Below are 23571 nucleotides of genomic sequence, written 5' to 3'. Positions count from 1 at the left end.
GAATCCAGATACCCTGAGTTCTTGCATATAGGTCAACAGTCTGTGCCCTTTATAGTTAAGTTAGTCTGTTAGGATTAAAATTCCAATTTCCCATTTTAGGTCTAAAATTTCTCTAGAATACATCTTGGTGAATACCTGGGTGGTTCAGTGGTTGAGCATCTGCCTTCGGCTCTGATCATGATCCCGGGGTCCTGGGATCGAGTCCCACATCAGGCTCCCCACAGGGAGTTTACTTCTCCCTCTGCCTATGTCTCTGCCTCTCTGTGTCTCATGAATAAATACACATTGGTGTTGATCATTTTGACTTACTATTCTCAGCTATGTAATGTACTTGTTCAATATACAGTTTCTTTTAGTATTATTTTTACTATTACTATTATTTCAGAAAAGTTCTTAAATTATACTGTTAGTATTTGTTCTATTTCCTTGCTTTGGTTTTATTCTTTAGGTACATCTCTCATTTGTATATTTTTTTTCCTATATTCAGTATTTGTCACCTTCTCTTGAATCTTTTTCTTTTTTTTTTCTTGAATCTTTTTCAACTGCTTTTTATATTTTAAAATTTTAGAATATTCCATAATTTATGGAATATTTTTCATCTATTTTTCATAAGGCATTATCTATTGTGTTTATTCACTCTTGTATGTCTCCTGATTGGCTTTTTTTTTTTTTTATTGACTTCTTTTTTAAATGAATTCTTTCCATTTCAATTTATTCCTGAGATCTGTTTTATTGTTTGAATACTAAGCTGACCTTGCATTACCAGAATAAAACCAATTCAGTTGGGATGTATTTTAGTTTTACATACCATGGATACAGTTTGTGCTTTTGTTTACAATCTTTGCAAGCATGTTCAGAAGAGAAATTGGCTTGTGATTCCATTCTTGTAATGTTCTTTTCAGCTTTGGTCTGAGGCTTATGCTGGCCTCATTTTTTTTTAAAAAGGATTTGAATAGTGTATTCTTTTATTTCTGTTTCCTGGAAGATTTTTAACTAAAATTGCTGCTATTTCTTCTGTAAGTATTTTAAAGAATTTACCAAGAAAGCCACTTATCCCTGGAAATTTTTTTCTGTTAAGGTATCTAATTAGAGTTATTAGATATTCTTTTCTTTCTTAGGTTATTGTTAATATTTCATTTTTGCATTTTAAAAGAAAATTATTGCATTTTTAAAGAAATTGTAATTTTGGATGAATTTTCAAATTTCTAAAATTTATATTTTAATTTATAAAATCATAATGTTAAAATTATAATGTTAAAATTAAATTTATATTTATATTTTAATTTATAAAATTATGTTAAAATTATAATGTTAAAATTTATAATTTTAACAGCTTTGAGATATAATTTATAATACATAATTTACCATCATTTCACCCATTTAATGTAAGCGATTCAATGCTATTGAGAGTTGTGCAACCATCACCAAAATCCAATTTTAGAAGATTTTTATCCCCCCACCAAAAAACTCAAGACACATCAGTAGCCTTTTGCCATTCTCCTCAACCCTCTCAACCATAGGCAACCACTCATCACTTTCTGTCTCTACAGTTTTGCCTATTCTGGGCTTTTCATAATAAACGGAGTTACACAATATGTGGTCCTTTGTGAGTGGCTTCTTTCCTTTTGCATAATACTTTCATGGTTCATCCATGCTGTAACATGTACCAATAATTCATTCCTTTTTATAGCTGAAAAATATTTCATTGTATGAATATTCCACATTTTGTTTATTCATTGATCAATAATGTGACATTTGGGTTATTTCCACCTTTTGATATTATCAATATGCTTTTATGAACATTCACCTAAAAGTTTTTGGGTGGACCTAAGTTTTTACTTCTGCTGAGTATCTATCTGGTAGTGGAAGTGCGGGGTCACGAAGTAACTCTGATGTTCAACATTTTGAGAAATTGTCAAACTGTTTTGTAAAATGACAGCACTATTTTACATTCCCATTTGCAGTGTATATGGTTTTCAATCTCTTGTCTTTGGCCTAGAACATAATTTACCATGGAGTGTTTCATATCACTTGAGAAGGTAAATTTAAGTCTTGTTGGGTTAAGCATTAACACGCTTTGTTAGGTCTAGTAATTTATGGTGTGGTTCAAGTGTTCTATCTACTTGTTGATCTTCTGCCAACTTAACCTATCCATTGTTGATGCCGGGGTAATGAAGTCATCAACTAATATTGTTGAATTCTCTATTTCTCTAATTCTTCATGTATCTTGGTATCATCTTCTTGCTTTTTGAAGTTCTCTTATGATTTGTAGGTGTTCATAATTTTTATGTCTTCCTGATAGACTGACCCTTTTCCCACCATAAAATCTCCCTCTTTATATCATTTTTTTGTTGTTTTGCTTTAAGGTCTGTTTTGTCTAGTATTTGTATAACCACTACAGCATTATCACAGTTACTATCTACATGATGTACATTTTTTCATCTTTTATTTTGAACATATTTATATCTTTAAATCTAAGGAGTATCTCCTGTAGACAATATCTTGTTTTTTATTCAGTTTGTTAATCCTGCCTTTTGATTGTTTCATTCATTCACATCTAATTTTATTATTGATATGGTAGGATACATAGGAAACATAGATGTCTGTCATTTTACCTTTTGTTTTCTGTATGTTTCATGTTTTTTGGGTTTGTTGTTGTTCCTCTATTCTTCTTTTATTGCCTCCTTATATATCAAATGGACATTTTTTAGTGCAACATTTAATTCCATTTACTATCAATTTTTTTTTAGTTATGGCTGTTCTGGAGTTTACAATCTACATCTTATCAGAAGCTACTTCCAATATAAATTTCATTTCAGGAGTGCCTGGGTGGCTCAGTCAGTTAAGTGTCTGGGTTCGGCTCAGGTTATGGTCCTAGGGTCTTGGGATTGAGTCCTACATGTTATTGGTCTCCCTGTTTGGTGGGGAATCTGCTTTTCCTTCTCCCTCTGCCTCTCCCTGCCACTTGTGTATGCTTCCTCTCTCAAATAAATAAATAAATAAATAAATAATCTTAAAAAAAAAGTAAACTAATTTCATTCTAGTCAGATATAGAAACTATACCTTTATGTTCCTCTCATCTCTCATCTCTTTTTGTTTTCATTACATATATATGTTACATATTCAGCAATACATTGTTATAAGTATGACCATAAAACATTTTATGTCTTTCAAAGGAGCTGAGAGAAGAAATAAGAACAAATTAATATTAATAGAGTTTGTTAGGTTAATCTGTTTATTGACCATTTCTGGTTCTCCTCGTTTCTTCCTATGGATTCAGGTTATGATTTAGCATCATTTTTATTCTAACACAGCTTTGTTCTCACTGCCTCCTTTGTCCATGTTGTCAGATATAGAACATTTCTATCTGTTGTATGCACAATAATCGAAATATAAACATACCATATATGTTAGGCATAAGGAACAGAGAAATGTGAATTTATGTTGTTTTTTTATAATTACCTACATCATTACTTTGATTGGAATTCTTTGTCTTGTTTTGTCTTTATGGATTTGAGTCTGATATCAACTGATGTGCTTCCATTAATTTTTCTTGTCAAGCAGGTAAGCTAGCAATGAGTTCTTTCAGTTTCTGTTTATCTATTAGGTACCCCATTGATGATACGTTGTGGAGTGGTGGGGAAAACTAAAGCGAGGTGGACTGTATTATGTATGTTTTACTTAAGCAGCTTTGGCAAACTGTCATGTGACTGAAATCATATAAAGCTACTATCACAGTTCCCCAGGAATGTTCCATAGACTGATGTTAGTAAGGAAGATGTGAATCTCAAATCTTTAATCTGTACTGACCTTAATATCATCAATTCTTCTCCCAGCAATGCAATAACAATAGTTGAGTTCTAAAGTATACCTTCCTCTGTTCCCATAGAAATTGTTACACAAATTCAGAAAGTTCTCAAAGGTGAAAAAGTGTCTGCAATGTTTATCAAGTATACAAATGTTGATGAAAGTGCCAAGGTAACATTGTCCAAGATGCAATATTCTGTGAGATCTATGAACTTGAGGCATATGTACCTATTTTACACACAATTTAGATCTGGGACAAGTTTTGGTCAGTGCTGTGTGAGCAGATATTATGCTAGCAGAGGTCTTAAGTGGGCTTAAGTGGGCTCACCTCTTGTGTTTCAACAGCCAAAGTGAGAAGAGTGTGCCCTGGAATTAGGTGCCCCACATTCAGGCCCTGGAATCAGATGTGTGGGACAGACCTCAAATGGATCCAACCATGGAGAAAAACCAGCTATCTGGAGGTCTAAAACAGAGTCACTACAGCTAATCCAGATTAAAAACAAAACAAAACCAAAATTCTTACTGATGTTGTCAAGTTTTAGGATGATTTGTTCACATTATTACAGCATAAGAGGACTAACACAATATCTTCCAAGTTACTTTTTTTTTTAAAGATTTTATTTATTTATTCATGAGAGACACACAGAGAGAGGCAGAGACACAGGCAGAGGGAGAAGCAAGCTCCCTGGGGGGAGCTCGATGTGGGACTCAATCCTAGGACCTGGGATCACGCCTTGAACCAAAGGCAGACACTCAGGCAGTGAGCCACCAAAGCATCCCTATCTTTCATGTTACTGATAGATGCCTGTCACTACGCCTATATATGAGGCAACTGTGTACTCAGAAATTTTGAGAATTCTTGAATTCTTGGCACCTCTCCAACACATTTCACATGGCTAAAGTTTCCCCAAACAAGTTTGGTAATGTGCCATAAAGACATCTCCCTAAACTTTTATCAAATTCAAAGCAGAGTTCTTTCTATTTATTTTCTGCTTGTATGTAGTTAAAATGCATTTTATGAATACAAAAGGATGAAAAATTGTACAGAAACATCTTTGGATAGCTGCTATTCATAGGGGAAAATTACAATAAAAATGGGCATTTCGTTGAATGTAGGATGCCTCTAGTGTCTCTAAATGCCAAGCAAACAAAGGCACTTAATAAGTACAGAATCTTGCTCTCTTCCTTTGAGAGGAAGAACAAGCTGTTCTAAAGTGGCAGAGGGATGCTCTTAGCAGCTATTTGCAACACTCTGTGAGCTTGATTATTATGTTGCTATGAAGCAGCCTATTATCCAAATGTAACTAACTACAGAACCTTGAAAAGCAGAAAGAAAAAAAAAAGAGAAAGAGTCAGAGAACTCATTTCATTCATTGGTTCATTCCCCAAATATTCACTGACCAGGTTGACCCATGTGTATAATACCATGCTGAGAACTGCACAGAACGCAGAGATGTATCCTCACTCTCAGAGAGCTTCAATACCAGCAGGGATGATAAGATGTAGATGCCTTATGGCAGTTCCAGATGTGTCCTATTAAGCTGTTTGCAAGTTCAGAGGAGAGAAGGGATCCATATCTTGCTTGGATTCTCAGTGAAGCTTTCTCAGAGAAGGAGACATAAGGGCAGTGACCAGAAAAATTTTTGACATTATAATATGCACTGGAAGGGAGCAAAGATGTAGAGATAATTAGATCCATAGATTAAAAACCAGTCTGGAAAGTGAAATTAAAGCCAAATTATGCAAAGTTTTAAATGTCATTCTTAAATGTTTGGGCTTTATTGTGTTGGCAATAGGTGTTATGGAAGGTTTCGAATAGGGCAATGGCATGATCCTTGAACCTTGGGACGTGTAATAAATGAAGGAGAGCCTGAATGTAGGAAGACATACTATTCTCTGAAGCAATCATCATAATCCACACGTAAAACAATAAATGGTAGAGTAATGGAACACAAATAGAAGAGAGAAGTACGAGAGAGACTCCATAAAGGAAAAACTGCCAAGGCTTGATCATTGATTGGATACATTCATTTTTTCATTTAACAAGTATTATAACTAGTGCTACAGTTAAGCATGTAGTAACTGTGGTAGTTGCTGGAGATGCAAGAGTAAGTAAAACAGATGTGATTTCTTCCTCATGGACCATATGGTAAGTGTCTATCTTAAAATGACTATGAAATGTGGTGAAGGCTATGAATGACAGGTACATGGTGTTATGAGAGCTTAGGGTAAGAGGATTTGATGAGTTGAGTAGGTAAGGGAATACTTCCTTGACAATGTGACAGGTGAACTGAGAAGGATGAGGAGACCTTAACCAGGTGCAGAGTAAAGGGGATATTCCATGTAGAGGAGAAACTACGGACAGTGAACCACTGAAATATGTAGGTCTGAAAGAAGTCCACTGTGGGCTGGACTCCTGAAAAATGAAAGGGAGAAGGGTGCAAGACAAGTGTTCAGAGATTACGCCCCCATCATGCCCAGGAGATACACTATCCTGCAGACCAGGTAACTCAAAGTGCCAGCAGACAGTGAGATAAGGAGCTTGTTCTAGGATGTAACTCAACACACTGCTACTTTTATCAAGAAAATCTTGCCTGCTGAACTAAACAGGATGTTTTATGCATTTACACTCTGCAGCAAGTTCCTTATCTTATAGAACAGTAACAGTTCTCAACCAGCAGCCAGTTCGTGACTCCACAATGAGTAGCAATATTTTAGACCATTGTGAGGAGGACTGCCTTTATCCTAAGAGCAATGGGAAGTCTTGAAAGGATTTAAAGAAAAAGTGGTGGTGGCTGCACTAATGTTGAAGCATGGATCGAAAAGCAGCCACAGTTTGTGGAAAGAAGATGAAGAAGTCTGCATCTAAAAACTTATTTTCCTAGTGAAATACGAGGTATCCTCTTCAGGTCAGAGACACAGTGTCTAGTGGTAACATGAAAAGAGTAGAGGAAGTTTGGAAGAGCCATTGTGAATAGCTGTAAATAAAGAAGTGGAAAAAAGAAATGGGAACTACAAGGCACTTAAAATAAGACAGGCTATGTTGTTGACCAGGTTGACATTGGTCTGTGACTGGATCCAACAAACTTGTTGTTCTGAAAGCAGGTCCAGAGAGGATCAGTGTTAGAGATGAGCAGATGGCAGTGGCATTAGGCTCTGTGGGAAGGTAAGTTGGGTTGGAAGTCTGGGTATAATTGTTGTCCGGATGGATTAGGAGTGAAGTATAGTGAGTAAGAGGTAAAACGATCCCACTTAACCAGTGGATAGTGTCAAAAACCAAACTCCACATATAGAATAAAACAAAGCAGAGTTTATTGCAAGGCTTTTGACCTCCAACATGGGAAACTCAAAGTTCTGGGAGCAACCGATTCTGAGTTGCTCACAGGCTAAGGGATATATATATATATATATATATATATATATATATATATATTTTTTTTTTTTTTTTGGAATGCAGACGCTATTTGTTTTTTCCAGCTGATTGCTTGCCTAGTGGTCTTCTATCTTATGTGGATCAGGGTAGCTGAGTCAAGGAACAAGTCCAAGGAAGATATGATCAGAGGTGGCATTTGAGGATTGCCTGGTGTCCTCTGCTTATTTTTGAGCAGAGCTGTACATTCCTGTAACTTAGGTTTCCTTTACGTGTGGCAATTGACCATCTTCATTTTGTCCCTGACATAAGCGACTCTATTTTAGTTTGGTTCTACAGTGGAAGAGGAAGGCTGTACACATGACACCTACGACCTGATCAAAGGATGATCACTGTTTTAGAAACTGGATACAAATAAAGGTTCTGAGGCCAAAGATCTGACTTCTACTTACTTAGTGGCTATACAATTGTATATTCCCTGTGGAGTTAGGAAAATTAAAATATTTCATACTTTTATTATTATTTTTAAAGATTTTATTTATTTATTCATGAGAGACACAGGCAGAGGGAGAAGCAGGCTCCATGCAGGGAGCCCACGTGGGGCTCGATCCCGGGTCTCCAGGATCCGGCCCTGGGCTGACCGCGGCGCTATACCGCTGAGCCACCCGGGCTGCCCTATTTCATACTTTTAAAGATCGTATGTATTTATTTGAAAGAGAGAGTGAATGACCAGGGAGACAGGCAGAGGGAGAGTGACAAACAGACTCCCTGCTGAGCAGGGAGCCCGACCACCCGGCTCCATGTGGGGCTGGATCCCAGGACCCTGAGATCATGACCTGAGCCCAAGTCGTACATTCAACTTGACTGAGCCCCCCAAATTATTTTAAACAGTGCTTAAAATAATGCTTAATAGGGGTGCTTGGGTGGCTCAGTCGTTTAAGCGTGTCTGTTCAGCTCAGGTCATGATCATGGGGTCCTGGGATCGAGACCTGCCGGGGGGGGGGGGGGGGGGGAATCCCTGCTCAGCGGGGCGTCTGTTTCTCCCTCTGCCCCTCCCCCCACTCGTCTGTCCGTCTGTCTCTCGCTCTCACAAAAATCTTTAAGAGTTACCCGTCATTGTGAAAACAAAACAAAGCGGTTACTAGCGATCAATTATGTCCTGAATTCATGGAACTCTTCACAACAGGCCAACAACCGGGTGAGGGAAGCAGAACCAACAGAAGCGAAGGGTGATCTGTAGCAATTACCATTCCCGGACGGCGGCGGACACCCACTCTAGGCGTTCGCCCATCCCACATCCAACGTCCTCTCCCGGGCGGGGCAAGCGCAGACCCTCGTCAGAAGCGTAGACCACTTTTCAAACGCGCTGCTCCGTTCACTTCTCACTGTGATTCGACCAGGAAACCCTCTCCGCAGTCCCCCAGTCCCGAGAGCCGCCGACCTTCCGCACCTCCCTCGCCTCGAAGGTCCCGCCTCTCGTCGTGCCGCGCCTTCCTCGCGAGAGGCGGGGCCTGCGTGCTGACGCACGGCGGGCGCGCTGACGCCCCGGCGCACCGCCCCCGCAGGCCCCGCCCCCGCCCCTCCCCCCGGCGTGAACCGCAGCCCCGCGCCGCGGAAGGCGGTGAGGCGGGAGCCAACGGCCGGCGCCGTGCGGCGGGGGGCGGCGCGGGAGCGCGGCGTCGAGGGGCCGGGCCTCGCCGGGGCCGGGACCCTGCGTGTGCGGTCCGAGCCGCCGCTCCTGCGCAGCGCAGCCGCCGGCCGTAGGCGACCGGGCGGCCCGCGGCGCCAGCGGGCATTGTGTGCGCCGCCGGCGTGGCCCGAGGCCGCCCGCTGGCCATGATCGACTCGGCGAAGCTGCGCCGCGACGGCGCGGCCGACTTCTTCTCGCACTACGAGTACCTGTGCGCGCTGCAGGACTCGGTGCCCCCGCCCGCGGTGCGCGCCTGCCTGCGGGAGGGCGTGCTGGACTTCAACGCCGACCGCCTGCGCGGCGTGGACTGGGCGCCGCTGCTGAGCGCGCTCAGGATTAATAAGGATCTGCCCCTGGTCTCCATCAAGAGCTGCTTCCAGCCGTGGCTTGGCGAAACAGGTTCGTGGCTCCCGCTCCCAGCCGCCCTCGAGTGGGTGTGGCGCGGCGGGGCGTGAGACGGTGATGAGAACCCGCCAGCTCGGCGGCCCGCAGCTAACGGGGCGCGCGCGCTGTGCCTGGCGATGCGAGGATGCACCCGCTCGGTACTCGCAGAGAGCACCTAGAGCAGCTGGGGACGTCATTAAGCATTGGACACATATTACCTGGTTTTCCCAAGAACGATTTAGGCTGACAGAACGGACTCACCCGGCCTTTTGCTTCGTTTCGTTCTGAGTCATATACGGCGCTGTTTTATTTTTTTAGTGACATCGTACAGTGTGGATAGAGCACAGACGTGAAGGGAGCCCAGGGTTTGAATTCCAAGACTTCTACCCTGTGTGGCCTGAGCAGGCTATTTTTGCACTACAGTCCCCACACTTGTAAAGGGGCATTAAAAACCACTCTTTCCATGGGTTCATAGAATTAAGTAGGCAGTTTAATAAGAGTGCGCTTACTGTGCTGAGCCCTGAGTACATGTGTAGAATTCTTGAATCACTATATGGTACACCTGAAACTACTATGCCATTGTATGGTAGCTGCACTGGAATTTTAATAAATAAGTGTGTAATTTTTACACACACAGCCAAAAAAGAATTAAGCAGATTGTTTGTATGTAGAGTTTCCAGGCACTCAGATGAGCTCAGCCAGCACCAAGCACTGCTGGAGACAAGGCTTCTGCCCTAGAGGATCTCCACTTCTACTGGGGGAGGCAGCAAGTAAACACAAGCACAGTAGTCAGTGCTCTGGAAGTGACCTCTGGTGCTGCAAAACCCGGGACAGTAGAAGGGAGTGTTCAGGGAAGGCTTCTTGGAGGAGGTGCCTCCTCTCTGAGGAGGACGTGTGGAAGCTTCTCCAATGGCAGGAGGAAATTGCTTGTGCAAAAGTTGGAGAAATACAAGAAAATATGGCAAAACAAAACCACAGGACTAGAACTTAGAGTTTGAAGAAGGGAGGGCTGAGACTGGAAACCTGGTGGGGACCACCCGGGGAGGGGCCGTGGTTGTCCTATCATGGTTGGTTGGATGTTTATCCCAAAGGCTGTTGGAGACACTCCAGGACTGAGAGATGGACTTTGGTTTAGAAGCTTGCTCTGCCCTCCATATGGAAGGCAGTTGATGGGGAGGAGGGTGAATTGTAATCTGAGAACCCCAAATACGTATAGAAAAGGAGGACTGGATTTCAGAGATGAAAGAGATGGGATGGATGGGGCCTAGTGACCCATTAGAAGAGGAGGGCAGCAAGCTTGGGTAACAATTTATAGCAGCACCTTTCTGTGAGACAGAGCACAGTAAAAGGGGATTGGGGTTGGGGAGAGGATCTCACTTCATCCTTAATGCTTTAAGAGGGCCCTGAGAGGCATGCAGTGTATCTGCTAGACATCTCTAGGCTGCAGGTGCAGATCTGGGCCTTATGGGGGAGGGTTTGAAGGTAGAGGAGAAACTGAGGGAACCTACAAAGTTCTAGAAAATCCTAAGCCTGAAAGATATTTTTTAAGATAGACTCACTTGAGTGTGTTTATAAGCTGAGACAAAGTTACAGCACACCAGGAAGATCCAGGAGAGGAAATGGATACTGATTTATTTTTTTAAAACCTGAACACTTTATGTGCCTGGCCCTTTCCCTAGGTTCTGGGTTTCACGTCATCTGTTCTCTCTCTTCTGCGGAGACATTTCAATGTATCCCCTGGTGAAGAGACGTCAGATTATTCTCTACATCTCATTTAGGTGTAGGAACTGTTCCATGCCTCTGTAGGGACTTGCTTAACCAAAGTAATGACATAGAAATCAGAAGCAATTACAGTTGAAAGGGACCTCAAAGTCACGATCACTGTACTTAATCTTGCCTAATATTGCACATTAAATGTAAGAAAAATGTATCACAGAGACCATTCTTTTCAGAATCCCTTCACTGAACCTCTGTTTTCTCTTGCACCTAGTGGGCCCAGGTTATAGATTTCAGCCTCCTAGGTTTGCTGCTTTATCCTCACCAGCTTCTTTCCCTACCCCCCTTTTTAAAAAATTTTTATTTATTTATTTTAGAGGGAGCCAGCGAGCACTAGTGGTGGGGTGGGGCAGACGATGAGAAAGAATCAAGCAGACTCCTGAGCCGGGAGCCCGATGTGGGGCTTGATCTCACAACCCCAAGATCATGACCTAGGCTGAAATCAAGAGTCGGGTGCTTAACTGACTGTACCCCCATAGGCGTCCCACCTCACCCGCTTCTAGCTGGTGTTGCTGCCTCTGAGCTCAGTTCATCTGCCTACTGGGCTTCAGTGATCTTCTAAAATGAAAATATATGCTTAAAATAATGCTTGTAATGGCTTGTGATGGCACGAGATCAGTGTATGTTGGCTGCACAGCTTGTGTTGTGCACAGAGGATGAAATCTGAGCTGTGCTCTGCCAAGGGCCAAGGGGCTAGTTGGCCCTGAAGAAGGGGAGCTTTTTCTAATTCATCTGATTTAGGTACCTTTTTCTAACCCTCAGAAGCACCCTTACTGTGCCAGTGGTAGCCCTGGTCCTCATCATGTATGAGGTAAAAGCCATGGATGGGCTTGCTGTCCCAGGCTGGCTTTGACCAACCCTGGCCTTTAGTCGTCCCCACCTGCAGTTTTTCCTGTGGCCAGCAGGTGTCAGGCTTGGACGTTTTTGCACTTGGGGGCTCTCTGCTGTTCATGCACCTCCCACCCAGACTATGTGGTCATTCTCTTTCTAGATTCAACTTCAGGGTATCTTGAAGCCATCACTTAGATATAACTTTTTGCTTTCATAGGAACATGTACACATATAGTTTATATTTCTGTATCTCATGTGACTGATATTTTGAGTTTACACGTGTCCCTCCTTAAAGAGGGCTTTAAGGACAGACGTCATTTCTGTACCTTACCACAGAGCAGATGCTCTCTAATGATGATACTATGTATTTTACAATAATTTTGCTTTAGGCTCTGACCGAAGTAAAGTTTGCAGAAGTCGTGTTCCTGCAATAAGAAACAAAGATGTGACCTTCCAGTTATGTAAAGCTCTCAAATGTTGTTTAAGTGCCTCAAGTGCTCTAAAGAACCTGGAGCTAAATGGACTAGTGCTAAGAGAGAGAGATTTAACTGTTTTGACAAAGGTAAGCCTTCTCCAATGTGTCTTGCAAACATTGGATATTTGCTTTGAGGGGAAACTAAAGCAATAAAAATTTTAACTCTTTTTCTCCCCATTAAAGGGATTGAATAAATCGACTTCTTTGGTACACCTGTCCCTTGCAAATTGTCCAATTGGAGATGGAGGTTTAGAAAGTAAGTTTCAATCTTGTTTAAGTCTCTTCCCATCAGAATGATCTCACATTTCCCTTCATGCATGTTAATTACTGTCTGTCCCTTTTCTTTCTGGATTATCCCCTATGCCTCTTCAAACTTTGGTCTCGTCTGGCTTGTACACTGAAAGTTTGTTATGCTGGATAAGCTCCAAACTGGTTTTACTTAAGATCATGTTAAGCCATAAGCCACACAAATATATATTATTTTATATTTTCTGTTTTTTTGTGTTTATCTTTTTCAAGAAATAATTAAGAAGAAGGGAAATAGCAAAATGTAAAGACAAAAAAGTTATCTTTAAATTGTTAAAACATCTGTATACAATCATATTTATATTGTGCACTGTATTATGTACTAAAATTGGAAATATATGCAAAATGTTTGTGGGAACATATAAAAGGCCAGCAAATTCAGTTGTGCTTGTGGGGGCATATCATAGAAGTAATCACAGAGAAAAATGATTGTTCATTGGGGTCCTGAAGAGTTAGTGTGTTCACTGTGTCCAATAGTGGTCTGAGCGTGGTAAGGAAAGCTGCATGTTAATTTGAGGGAATTAAGTTTGATGTCTTCTGTCTTATATTGCTCTAGCATATAGCATAGTACCTAATAAAACTGGGTTTATAACTAGCATTTAAATGAAATAACTGAGTTTGAGTTATATCATTGGAAATGAAAATAGGAGGAGTCAAGTTTTTTTAGGTTTTCCTTATGTCTCAAAAGATACATAGTACTTTACTGGCTAGTTGGGAATAAAGTTTGCCAGGTTCACAGTATTCAGTTTTAGCATCTAAATAGAATTAAACTCTTGCTGTAAAATGCAATAGCCCTTTATTGCTGACATATTTTAGAATGCACCAATCCATCAGTTGCCTGGGAACATTGTAGGTAGTGATTTTAAGAACACAGCTATAAACCTCCAGTAGACTCAAGAAAAGCAAATAAGTCAGGATTGACCAGACTGTATAGGCTCTTCATCTTATTGTATCTGTGGTTTTTTTTTTTTTTTTTCCTTTTAGTTATTTGTCAAGGTATAAAGAACTCTATCACTCTTAAGACAGTAAACTTCACGGGGTGTAATCTGACATGGCAGGGAGCAGATCACATGGCCAAGATCTTAAAGGTGATTTTATGTTTAAACTTTCATGAAAACATTATGTGATTGAAGCACATGAATATTCTGATACGAGATGGCAGATCTTTTTTTTGTCTTTTGATACATGTGATTGTAGTTTTAGTTTTGTTGAAAGAATATGACCAGTTTTTCGTTTGGGGTTCTACCACTTAGGAAGGGTAGTCCATTTAATCCTAGGAATAAGAGACTTAATGTATAATACATTATAAATAGTACTTTCATGTATTTTTAGTTCTTGAAAACAGCCCATCACCTGATGTTTATAAATAATTTATTTAAAACATAGCCATGCCCATTTGCTTACATAGTGGCTGTGGCTGTGTTTCTCCTAGACCAATGGAGTTATAAGGTTGCAACAGAAACCTTCCAGTCCACAAAACTGGAAAATTTACCTTTGAGCCTGTATAGAACAAGCCCATTGACCCCAGATATAGAAAGTCAAGAGCATGGATTCTGAAGCCAAATAGCCTAGTATCAAATTCCAGCTCTCGGATTTCCTAGCTTGTGACTGTAGACACATGACTTAGCCTCTGTGCTTTATTATAAGGATTAAATGAACTAGTTTCTATAAAATAATGCCTGGCACATAATAAGCACCGTGTAAGCCTTTTGCTGTGATTTCCACTTGTTGCTTTTATAAGTTATTGTTAATAGAAAAATGGCATCAATGCTTTTCCATTTCCATCCAGGCTTTCCCCCAAAGCTTTTCCAAAGCTTTTTTCCAGCTTTTGGCATAGAAGCTTTGAGTCTTTTGTTGTTTGAGCATGTAATAAGATTTCTTTCTTTTAAAGTCAGTATTCCCTGTTAAAATATAGAGAACTGGGTATGTCTTTATGACTCTGTCTATGGTTAAAAATCAAACCATCAATTTCTTGAGGCATGTCAAACTGGCTTTGTCTATTGCCAGCCTCTAAAGTTGGTGGCATACTCTAAAGTAGTGAGATCCATTAAGTTAGAGGAAGAAAATATTAGAACTTCTATATTTATTTTTGCATTGTTTAAAAAGTACTTGTGTAGTTTATACTGTACATGAAGTATATGTACAGAACTATATATATATAATTTACCAGTAAATAAGATACATGTTACAGAAAGTTCACTTGCAGGATATCCCATCAAGTGTTTGGAAACCACTGGAGGACAGAATGATAGAACTTAGAGCCTCAGCAATAACAGAATTTAGAACCACTTCCCTGACATGGCAGATAAGGAAAATGAAGTTTCTAGAATGTAATTGGTTATCAGAGTTTATGTAACTGATCAGCCACAGGTCTCCCAGTGGCTAGAATCTAATCACTGGCATACTAGAACCCAGGTCACTGGACTCCTGAGCTAGAATCAACTGTTAAATCTCTCGGGTTATATACTTGGTATGTGTCTGTAAATCTCCGGCGTAAGCCATCCTCAGTGGTCATACCCTGCTTCCTTATCTAAACGTCTTAATTTCATCCTGTTAAATCATTGAAGTATCAGACCATGAGAAGGCACGAAGAAATCTGGGCTGAGAGTCTTCGTTACAGGAGACCTGATCTGGACTGTATGGCTGGTTTGAGGCGCATTACTTTGAATTGCAACACACTCATTGGTGACCTTGGTGCAAGTGCTTTTGCAGAATCTCTCAGTGAGGATTTATGGCTTAGAGGTAAATTCTAAAATGGAAAATAATGAATTTTTAAATGTCCAGTATGTGTAGCTTTTGCCTTGATACCATTGTCATAGGATTTTTTTTTTAAAGCCTTATTTTGTCTAAGACCATTTATTGTGCTTTTAAGCTTCTCTAGGAGTTGCACATATTCTTTCTAGAAAATACAGAGTAACAAGAAAATAAAATTACCCATAATCTTAATACCCAGACGTAATCACTGTTCATTTTGTTGTACTTCTATTTGTTTTTCTTTTCTTTCTTTTTTTTTTCTATTAATATGTTCGTACACTTCAGAGACTAAGTGGACTCACAGTACATTTAAAATTTCATGCTCTTTTCTTACTTAATCATGTATCCTGTGGTTCTCCATTATATTGACGTGGAGCAGTTTAATCATTCTTTGCAATTAGGTTTACACAGTTTGTATTTTTCCTATTGGGAACAATTATGTAGTGAACACATTATACATATATCTGTGACCATTGGTACTAGTTCTATAGATTAAGTTACTAAAAGTGGAAGGACTTTATAATGTGATGTATTTTTAAGACTTTTGTTGCATGTTGCCAAATTACCATTCAGGAATCCTATGCCAATTTATGATCCACCTTAACAGTCTGTGAGGCCTCTCCCCTCACAAAGGCTGGCTTGTGTCACTTTTAAAAACTGTAAAACTACAAAAGTGAGTAGCCCTCCTTTTTTTTTTTTTTAATTTATTTATTCATGAGAGAGAGAGAGAGAGAGAGAGGGAGAGAGAGGCAGAGACACAGGCAGAGGGAGAAACAGGCTCTAATGCAGGGAGCCTGATGTGGGACTCGATCCCGGGACCCCAGAATCACGCCCTGGGCCAAAGGCAGGTGCTAAACCACTGAGCCACCCAGGGATCCCCAGCCCTCCCTTTTTTTAATGCAAGTGGGATTACTCCAAATTTTATAGCTTTTTTTCATTTAATAGAGTATGAGCATCTTATTTTAATAATAGGAGTGTCTTGATAAGTCAGTGCATTTACATCTGCCACATCATTTTTAGTGACTGCCCCATTACATGAATATGCCATAGGACACTCAGCTTATTCATTCTTGCTAGATATAGGAGCTGTTTGCAGTTTTTCACTGCTAAAAATAGTACTCTGATAACACATTCTTGCCTACATCTCTTTATTTTCTTGGGTTAAATTCATAGAAAGTTGTTGGGAACAATCTCATGAGTGGTAAGAATTTGTAAGGATCACATCACATTGTTTCCATATATCTGGCTTATTTCTCTGTGTCTTGGGGTTTTAAAAGACCCCAGTAACTTTAATATAATGGTTTACACAACACTTTTTAAAAAGGGCTTATGTGAGTCAACACTTATGTAATATTTTTTATACCTGTGCTTTTATGATAATCCCTTTGGTTTAAATAAATAGGTGCTTCAACCTCAGAACTACTAGTGTTGATGATCATTTCTTCTGTTCTTAAACCTTTTAAGGAGAGTGTTCTTAACTATCCTTTCATGAAAAGTTCTTAGCGTATGTTCCCTATTCACACATTCTTTGGATTTGTTATTATATACATCCTCTTAGACTTCTTTCTTTATCTTTTTTCTTCTAAAACTAGCAATTATTACATATCTGCTATTTTGCTTTTTTTTAACTTTATTTTGCTAGTTTTAAGAGTGATTTGGAACTCAAGATCATATCAAAAGAATGCAGCATGGTTTTTGAGCTCCACCTAGGTTTTGGATATAAGCTTTACACTGCTACTAGTATCCTTGCTGATGATGAACTGAGCTTCGTTTTGTGATTTTTTTCACTCATAAACCATGTAGTTACTCTTCAACATATTGTAAAATATGCTGGGTGACTTATGAGTACTAATAACAGGATAATCATGGCACATCCAAGAATTTCTTATTGGATTTTGTATTATGGATGTATGTATACTTTTCTGTTTTTATTTTTTCAATACCCAAGATTAAAAACCTACCATGACTTCTTGTACGGAAACCTCACACGCATGAATACGTGAAAATTGTCTGTATGTTAAATCTGTGTAGAGGTGGCAAGTGACCTTTTGTCTTTCATTGAAAGCACTTGACCTGCAGCAGTGTGGCCTCACCAATGAAGGAGCAAAGGCTTTACTAAGGACCCTTGAAACCAATAGAACGCTGGTCATTCTGGATATAAGAAAAAACCCACTCGTTGGTATGTCACACCTTTTTTAAATTGATTAACAAATAGCAAAACAAAGAATTTGTTCATGTGTTGATGGTTTCTAAAACCTAATGTGTTTGCTTTCCTAATATTATACTTTCCTAATCTTGTACTTCTCTTGTGTTTTTAGCAGATAATTTACTAATGAAAATGAGTTATATTTGTAAATTGCTCTTGGTTGCCACTCTGACTGGACAAGGTGAACCTAGATAATGAGCTAGCTTCCCCCAAGAGAGTAATTTCCTTCCCTGGAACCTCGGCATTCCTGGAAAGAGCATTTCATTCATTTCTCAGTTTAGCAAGTAATTTTTGAATCCTTTCTGTGTTCCAGACACAGGCTTTAGGCACTGGGAATGTAGCAGTGAATCGGATAGACAAAAAGCCTTACCTTGGTGGAGCTTGCATTCTAGTGGAGGAGTTCAGGTAGAAATGAGGGAGCAGTGTAATTTTAGAAAGCAGAAAGTATGAAAACACCATAAAATAAAGACCCTGAGGGGGCCAGTAGGGCTCTATTAGATTATGTCAGGGTACAGCTTCACCGGAGAAATGACTTTTGAGGGGAAAGCTGAATGAAGAGAGTGGCAGGCCATGGGAGACCTGGAGGAAGCACTTTCTGGGACCAGGAGGCCATGCATACGCAGGCACATAGGTGACAGGGTGGATGGAGTGTTTAAGGAAAAGCACAGAGGCCACCATGGCCAGAGCACTGAGAGGGGGAGAGCATGACATGAAGTGAGGTCATGGAAGGTTGGAACTGGTGAAGTGGTTGAATTCAGGTTGCGTTTTGAGGGTGTAGCTAATAAGCCTTGCAGATAGATCAGATGTGGGGTATGAAGGAAATAGTAATAAAGAAGTCCTGGATGAGAAGGGATACAGTGGGTTGGTACCACTCACTGTGAAAAGGGAGGCTAAGAAGAGGAGCGGCTTTGAGAGAATGTCAGGACTTTGGTTTGATGGTTAGGTGCCCCTTAGGTATTTAAGCATCTGGACAGTGCCCAGACTCTCTGTTTTCTATCCAAAGATATCCAAAGCCACATTAGACCCAAAGTATTTAGATTTGATCTTTGCTGCTGCCAAAAGAGTAGTCATTGTGGGCAATATGGGAGGGGGCATGGTTTCATCTTAGGTTTTTGAGCAAGAAATTAGAATACTCAAAAGAGGGAAATAGATATATAATTACATAATGTGAGGTTTATATTTAATTTTATGTGAAAAGCATCAATTAGTTGGTGTTTATTTTAAATGGGAATAGCCAATTGTTGGGAAGCAATTACTATAATTTCAATTTACTTTACTTTAGATCATTCTGTGATGAAAGCAGTTATCAAAAAAGTTCTCCAGAATGGAAGGAGTGCCAAGTCAGAGGTAACATGTTGTAGTTCTCTAGGAAGAATTTTTCTTTAATTGGGTGTTTTTCTTTTTTTTTTTTCCCTAATAAAATAAAACTATCAAGGCTCTTTTCTGTCATCTTAAATCAATTCAACACAAATGGCTTTTCTCAAAATTCTGTAATTTCCAATTGAGATCAAATCCTTATAAACTACCTGTAACTGAAATGATTATTTATTATTTCTCTTCCAGTACCAGTGGATAACCTCTCCATCAGTAAAGGAGCCATTCAAAAATGCTAGACAGAAAAAGAGAACTATAATTTTGGGAAGTGGTCGGAAAGGGAAGGCTACTATTCGAATTGGTAACTCTTTCTCTCCTGGCTTTTTAACACCACTAGAATTTATGCCCCATATGTACTCCAAAGTGCTAAAATTGGAAACTCTTCCAATTATATGATACTAATGGTGACAACCAATATTAATCACATGCATATCGGAAGGACTGTAAATGTTCTGATACAGATTTTGAGAATTTGTAGAATGTAGAAACAATTTAAAAACGAGATGCTAATATTTCCTTTTTTTTTTAAATTAACCAACTGTTTTCATAAAAAGTTCGTTATTTTGAATGTATTTCTTGGCTAAGATTTTCATTTTTTCTTCCTGCATCTATTAACATAGACAGCATAGGCACACAGGTGACAGGATGGAATATTGACATAATTTAACACAGCTGGAATATAATTTGCCATTTTTCTTCTTTTACTTCATTTTAAATTAAAATTCTATATGATTCATACTTTTTAATGTATTCACAAGGTTTTATTGAGCTGATCAGTCCATTTTTTAAATTGGTAAGAAATTTGGGGCACCTGGCTGGCTCAGTTGGTAGAACATGCAATTCTCAATCTCAGGGTGATGAGTTCGAGCTCACATTCGGTGTGGGGCCCACTTTAAATAGATAGATAGATAGATAGATAGATAGATAGATAGATAGATAGATAGATAGATAAAAATTCAAAATAACCTAAATATTCTGTAATTTTTTTAATGGTATTGTAGACATTTTCATAAATACAATTTCTTATTTTACTATTAAAAGATAATGTTTTTGATTCTCCATTAACTTGTTTGGTCAACAAAATATTAAATATAAGTTGAGAATATTTATTAAATCAAAAGCTTAACAATTTTTTCTACCAATTTTTATTTTAGAACTGATATTTTAGTAGTCAAATAGTATATACAAAGAGGTTGAGATTTGTTGATGTCACGCTAATTTTATATTATTGTTAAAAGTTTACACCATGTGTGAAACGTTCTTAGAACTCGGTATTTTGATAAAATATTAGGAATAGAAATATATATATGTAGGTAAAATACACATTTATTATATTATGTTTTCTGTAATTTTAGTACCTGGTAGTATATAATAAGACTTCATGGAATGAGAATAAAGAAAATATTCTTCTTAGTATGATTAAACAAAGTGGAAATGTGACTGAAGTTAATATAAGCTCACTGAGCTATTTTAAGAGTAATTTTATTTCTTGGGCTTTTTTTTGTATTTGCCTCAGTTATATGGAGACATAGAGGTAAGCCAAATCAGAGTCTGGCTATATAGTTAGATCCAGGTGAGTATAGGGGTTAAATAATTGTGTGAGTTGTGTCACATTCATATGGTAATCATGTGGGCAGAAAGAAGACAGGAACTTTAATGGGAATTTTATCTCCTAATAAGTGTGAACTCTTTTGGATTTAATTACAGATGGCATTAGCATTATTTTATTGAAAGTAAAGGGAAAGGTATACACATATAAACGCATGTATAAGAACATTTTTTCCTTGAGATTATATTAAAAAACAAAAATAGCACAAGATAAATGAAGCTTCAATGTATTTTAAGAGGTGTACAGATTTATCCAGAGAAACACACAGGGTCATGTGGTGATTATCAATAAGCTACACTATATGAAGTACTGGCCCTCTATGACCCCATATGTGCTTTATATCTCATGCTATCCTAGTGCTGCTAAGGTAGTGTCATAAAATAGATTAGAAGAATAAATAGAACAAACCTGTATTACTTCTTTTCAGTAACAGAAAAAATATTTAAATGTCAATTTCAATATTTTGACATTTTTAAATGTCAATATATGGTTTGTTTTAAGTCAAGTATATTAGCATGTAAGTCTAGTTATTGCTACTAAATATTTCATATAAGAATACTTGACTTTTTAGTATTGAAATGTAGGCTAAGTCTCCATATCTTGCTTTTTTATCCAATGGGTTTTGTTTTTTTGTTTTCTAAATGAAATCAAATAAGCAATGAAAGTTGACTTATAGAGGGTAACCTTCCATTTAGCAACTTTCAGTCCTGTTACTTTATTTTTATACAGAGAAATTAATCTTAAATGGAACTTTTGGTCTTGAAAATTCAGATTCTCTTTGGCGGAAATCATGGATGTTACCAGTGTTTCTCTGTCTTTGAAATTCAGAGATACCAAAGATATTCTGAGATTCAATCAACTGAGTGTTCATTCTCTGGGATATAGTTTTTATTTACTTTTGCATGTTTTGTACATCTCATATACTTATATTTTAGTTAAAATGGTGATCTATGACTATATGAGAACTTATATTTTTAAGCGTTGCTAGCCTATGTAAAAGCATTTTTACAAAATGATTCTTTTATTAATGGCCTTGCATCACTGACAGGTGCCTGTTTTATTCTTTTAAAAATGTGAACATGTGAGGATTGCGCTGTCACCATTTAGTGCATCTTGATTTTTTCCTTTAATGCTTTCACAAACATAGGAGTGACCACAAAGAAACCTGTAAGTAATGGAAGAATACACTCCCTTGGTAAAGAATATTATGCTCCTGAACCTCTCCCTCCTGGCGTGTCTGGTTACCTGCCTTGGCGCACAGCGGAACGTGCAAACAGGAGCAGGTGGAGTATATTTATTCCCTGTCTTTCGTCATTCCGACATTTTCATATTGGAGCTTCCATTTTGTGGGAGGTCTCTAGTAGTTTCTATAGCGGAAAAACAGTAACTCACACGTAGCTTCTGCCTACTGAGTCCTCGAAGGAGGAAAAACAAAAAAATAATTATAATTGGGAGTTATTTCCTTAAGTGTCACAACAAATGTAACCTTGTGGGTATCAGGAGAAGGTAAAATTACCTCCACTTATACAGGTGAGAAAGGTGTCATTAGAGGTGGGTGTAATTGAGCCAGGCCCTACATGCAAGAGGAGGAACTTGGATATATAAGGAAAAGGGAAGACATTTTAGGCATGGGGAATAGTTTACTGCACAATGGATGGGGAGTATGGATTATACTTAGTCTAACTCAGCCAACTGGCTTAATTCATTTTAGTGAATCAGATTTAGGAAATCAAATAAGATTTAACAACCTTTAGCTGATTACTTACCCAGGGGGTTAGCTGTGCATAGCAATTTTTATCCTAGAAGTATAAAAGTCTCTTTAAATGGTCAAACCATAATTTTAGGCCTGCTGAGTGAATTTGTTTGCTATAGATTATTTTCAAGTAACTTACTTGGTGTAGTATTCAAGAAATTGGGGTTAATAATTGCTTAAGAAAACAAAGAATTGATTTTAAAGAAGACTTGAGGCAGGTACTATGTAAAATAACTGTCTGGTCACTCACATTGAATTGATGAATATACTCTCCATTGCAGATGATGATGTGAATTATTATTGCATAAACTCTAGTTCCCAGGCCCCAGTCTTTACATTTTAGGTTTATGACTTTGTGATTCCATATCTTCTTTTTATGACACTTACTAATCAAGACCGTTCTGATCACAAAGAGTTGTCAATTGGAGAGTGATTATCGGTCAAAGAAGTTAGATTGGATTCGAAACCATCTTGAACATAGAAAGTGAGAGCGCCCCTCAGCAGTTCAGAGTTATGACAAACTAGTCTGCTAAATCCTGTTTAATTTTCTCCATAGCATAGCCTCCCAGATCCATATTTTGAACTTACTTATATTTATACGTAATTTATATGTTTTTTTTTAAGATTTTATTTCTTGATTGATGGGAGACAGAGAGGCAGAGACATAGGCAGAGGAAGAAGCAGGCTCCCTGTGGGGAGACCACTGCGGGACTCAATCCCAGGACCCTGGGATCATGACCTGAGCCAAAGGCAGATGCTCAACCACTGAGCCACCCAGGTGTCCCCATATGTATTATTAATAGTATTGCTGTACATAATGCTAGCAAATTTTGTTAAAGCTGGTGTTACCTGGTGATGTTCACATCAAAGTATAACTTAATTTGTTGGTATTTCTTTAGGGGTTTTCCATTAATCAAAACTCGTGATGTATATAATCATATGCAGGTATGTAGTTCTTATATTTGCAATATATAGGTTAAATGGAAAAGATGGGAGGGTATTCTCTTTGTTTTTCAAACTATGCAGAGCCTTACAGGAAACATTTCCCTCTCTGAAATAAATCCATTTATAATTTGTCTGGTTGCTATCCCAATGACACTATGGGTGTGTGGGTATGACACATGCTAGGGACCTTGTGGTTTCATCTGTAAACAGGGAAGTCATTTCTCAGAGTCCATATATCCTCTGTTACCCAGTGAAATGAATTTGACTTCCATTCTGGACCCAACACATGGA

At 38.7% G+C, this 23571-nt stretch overlaps 1 protein-coding gene and 1 long non-coding RNA gene across 12 annotated transcripts in view; one reads left to right on the top strand and one right to left on the bottom strand.

The window, feature by feature from the left end:
• Positions 1-8704, bottom strand: part of LOC112644685 (uncharacterized) — a 107744-nt gene extending 99040 nt beyond the window's left edge. For all 4 annotated transcript variants that reach the window (XR_007400980.1, XR_007400981.1, XR_003126641.3 and 1 more), the window contains exon 1: positions 8425-8704. This is a non-coding gene — a long non-coding RNA (uncharacterized LOC112644685). The remainder of the gene's footprint in view (positions 1-8424) is intronic.
• A 222-nt stretch (positions 8705-8926) lies between these two features.
• CEP78 (centrosomal protein 78) overlaps positions 8927-23571 on the top strand; it is a 33132-nt gene continuing 18487 nt past the window's right edge. For 2 of the 8 annotated variants that reach the window (XM_049091805.1, XM_049091801.1), the window contains exons 1-11: positions 8933-9266; positions 12248-12420; positions 12517-12589; positions 13624-13727; positions 15207-15381; positions 17459-17572; positions 18882-18946; positions 19163-19274; positions 20490-20507; positions 21730-21865; positions 23235-23280. In XM_049091805.1, the coding sequence (XP_048947762.1) occupies positions 9014-9266; positions 12248-12420; positions 12517-12589; positions 13624-13727; positions 15207-15381; positions 17459-17572; positions 18882-18946; positions 19163-19274; positions 20490-20507; positions 21730-21865; positions 23235-23280 (1269 nt within the window). In that variant the 5' untranslated portion in view covers positions 8933-9013. Of the gene's footprint in view, positions 9267-12247; positions 12421-12516; positions 12590-13623; positions 13728-15206; positions 15382-17458; positions 17573-18881; positions 18947-19162; positions 19275-20489; positions 20508-21729; positions 21866-23234; positions 23281-23571 lie in introns of those variants that run through there. The other 6 variants (XM_035707034.2, XM_035707028.2, XM_049091809.1 and 3 more) reach the window with 5 other exon arrangements.

Source organism: Canis lupus, chromosome 1 (genome assembly GCF_003254725.2).
Source record: "Canis lupus dingo isolate Sandy chromosome 1, ASM325472v2, whole genome shotgun sequence".
NCBI lineage: Eukaryota > Metazoa > Chordata > Mammalia > Carnivora > Canidae > Canis > Canis lupus.
This window is presented reverse-complemented; position numbering and strand designations above follow the sequence as displayed.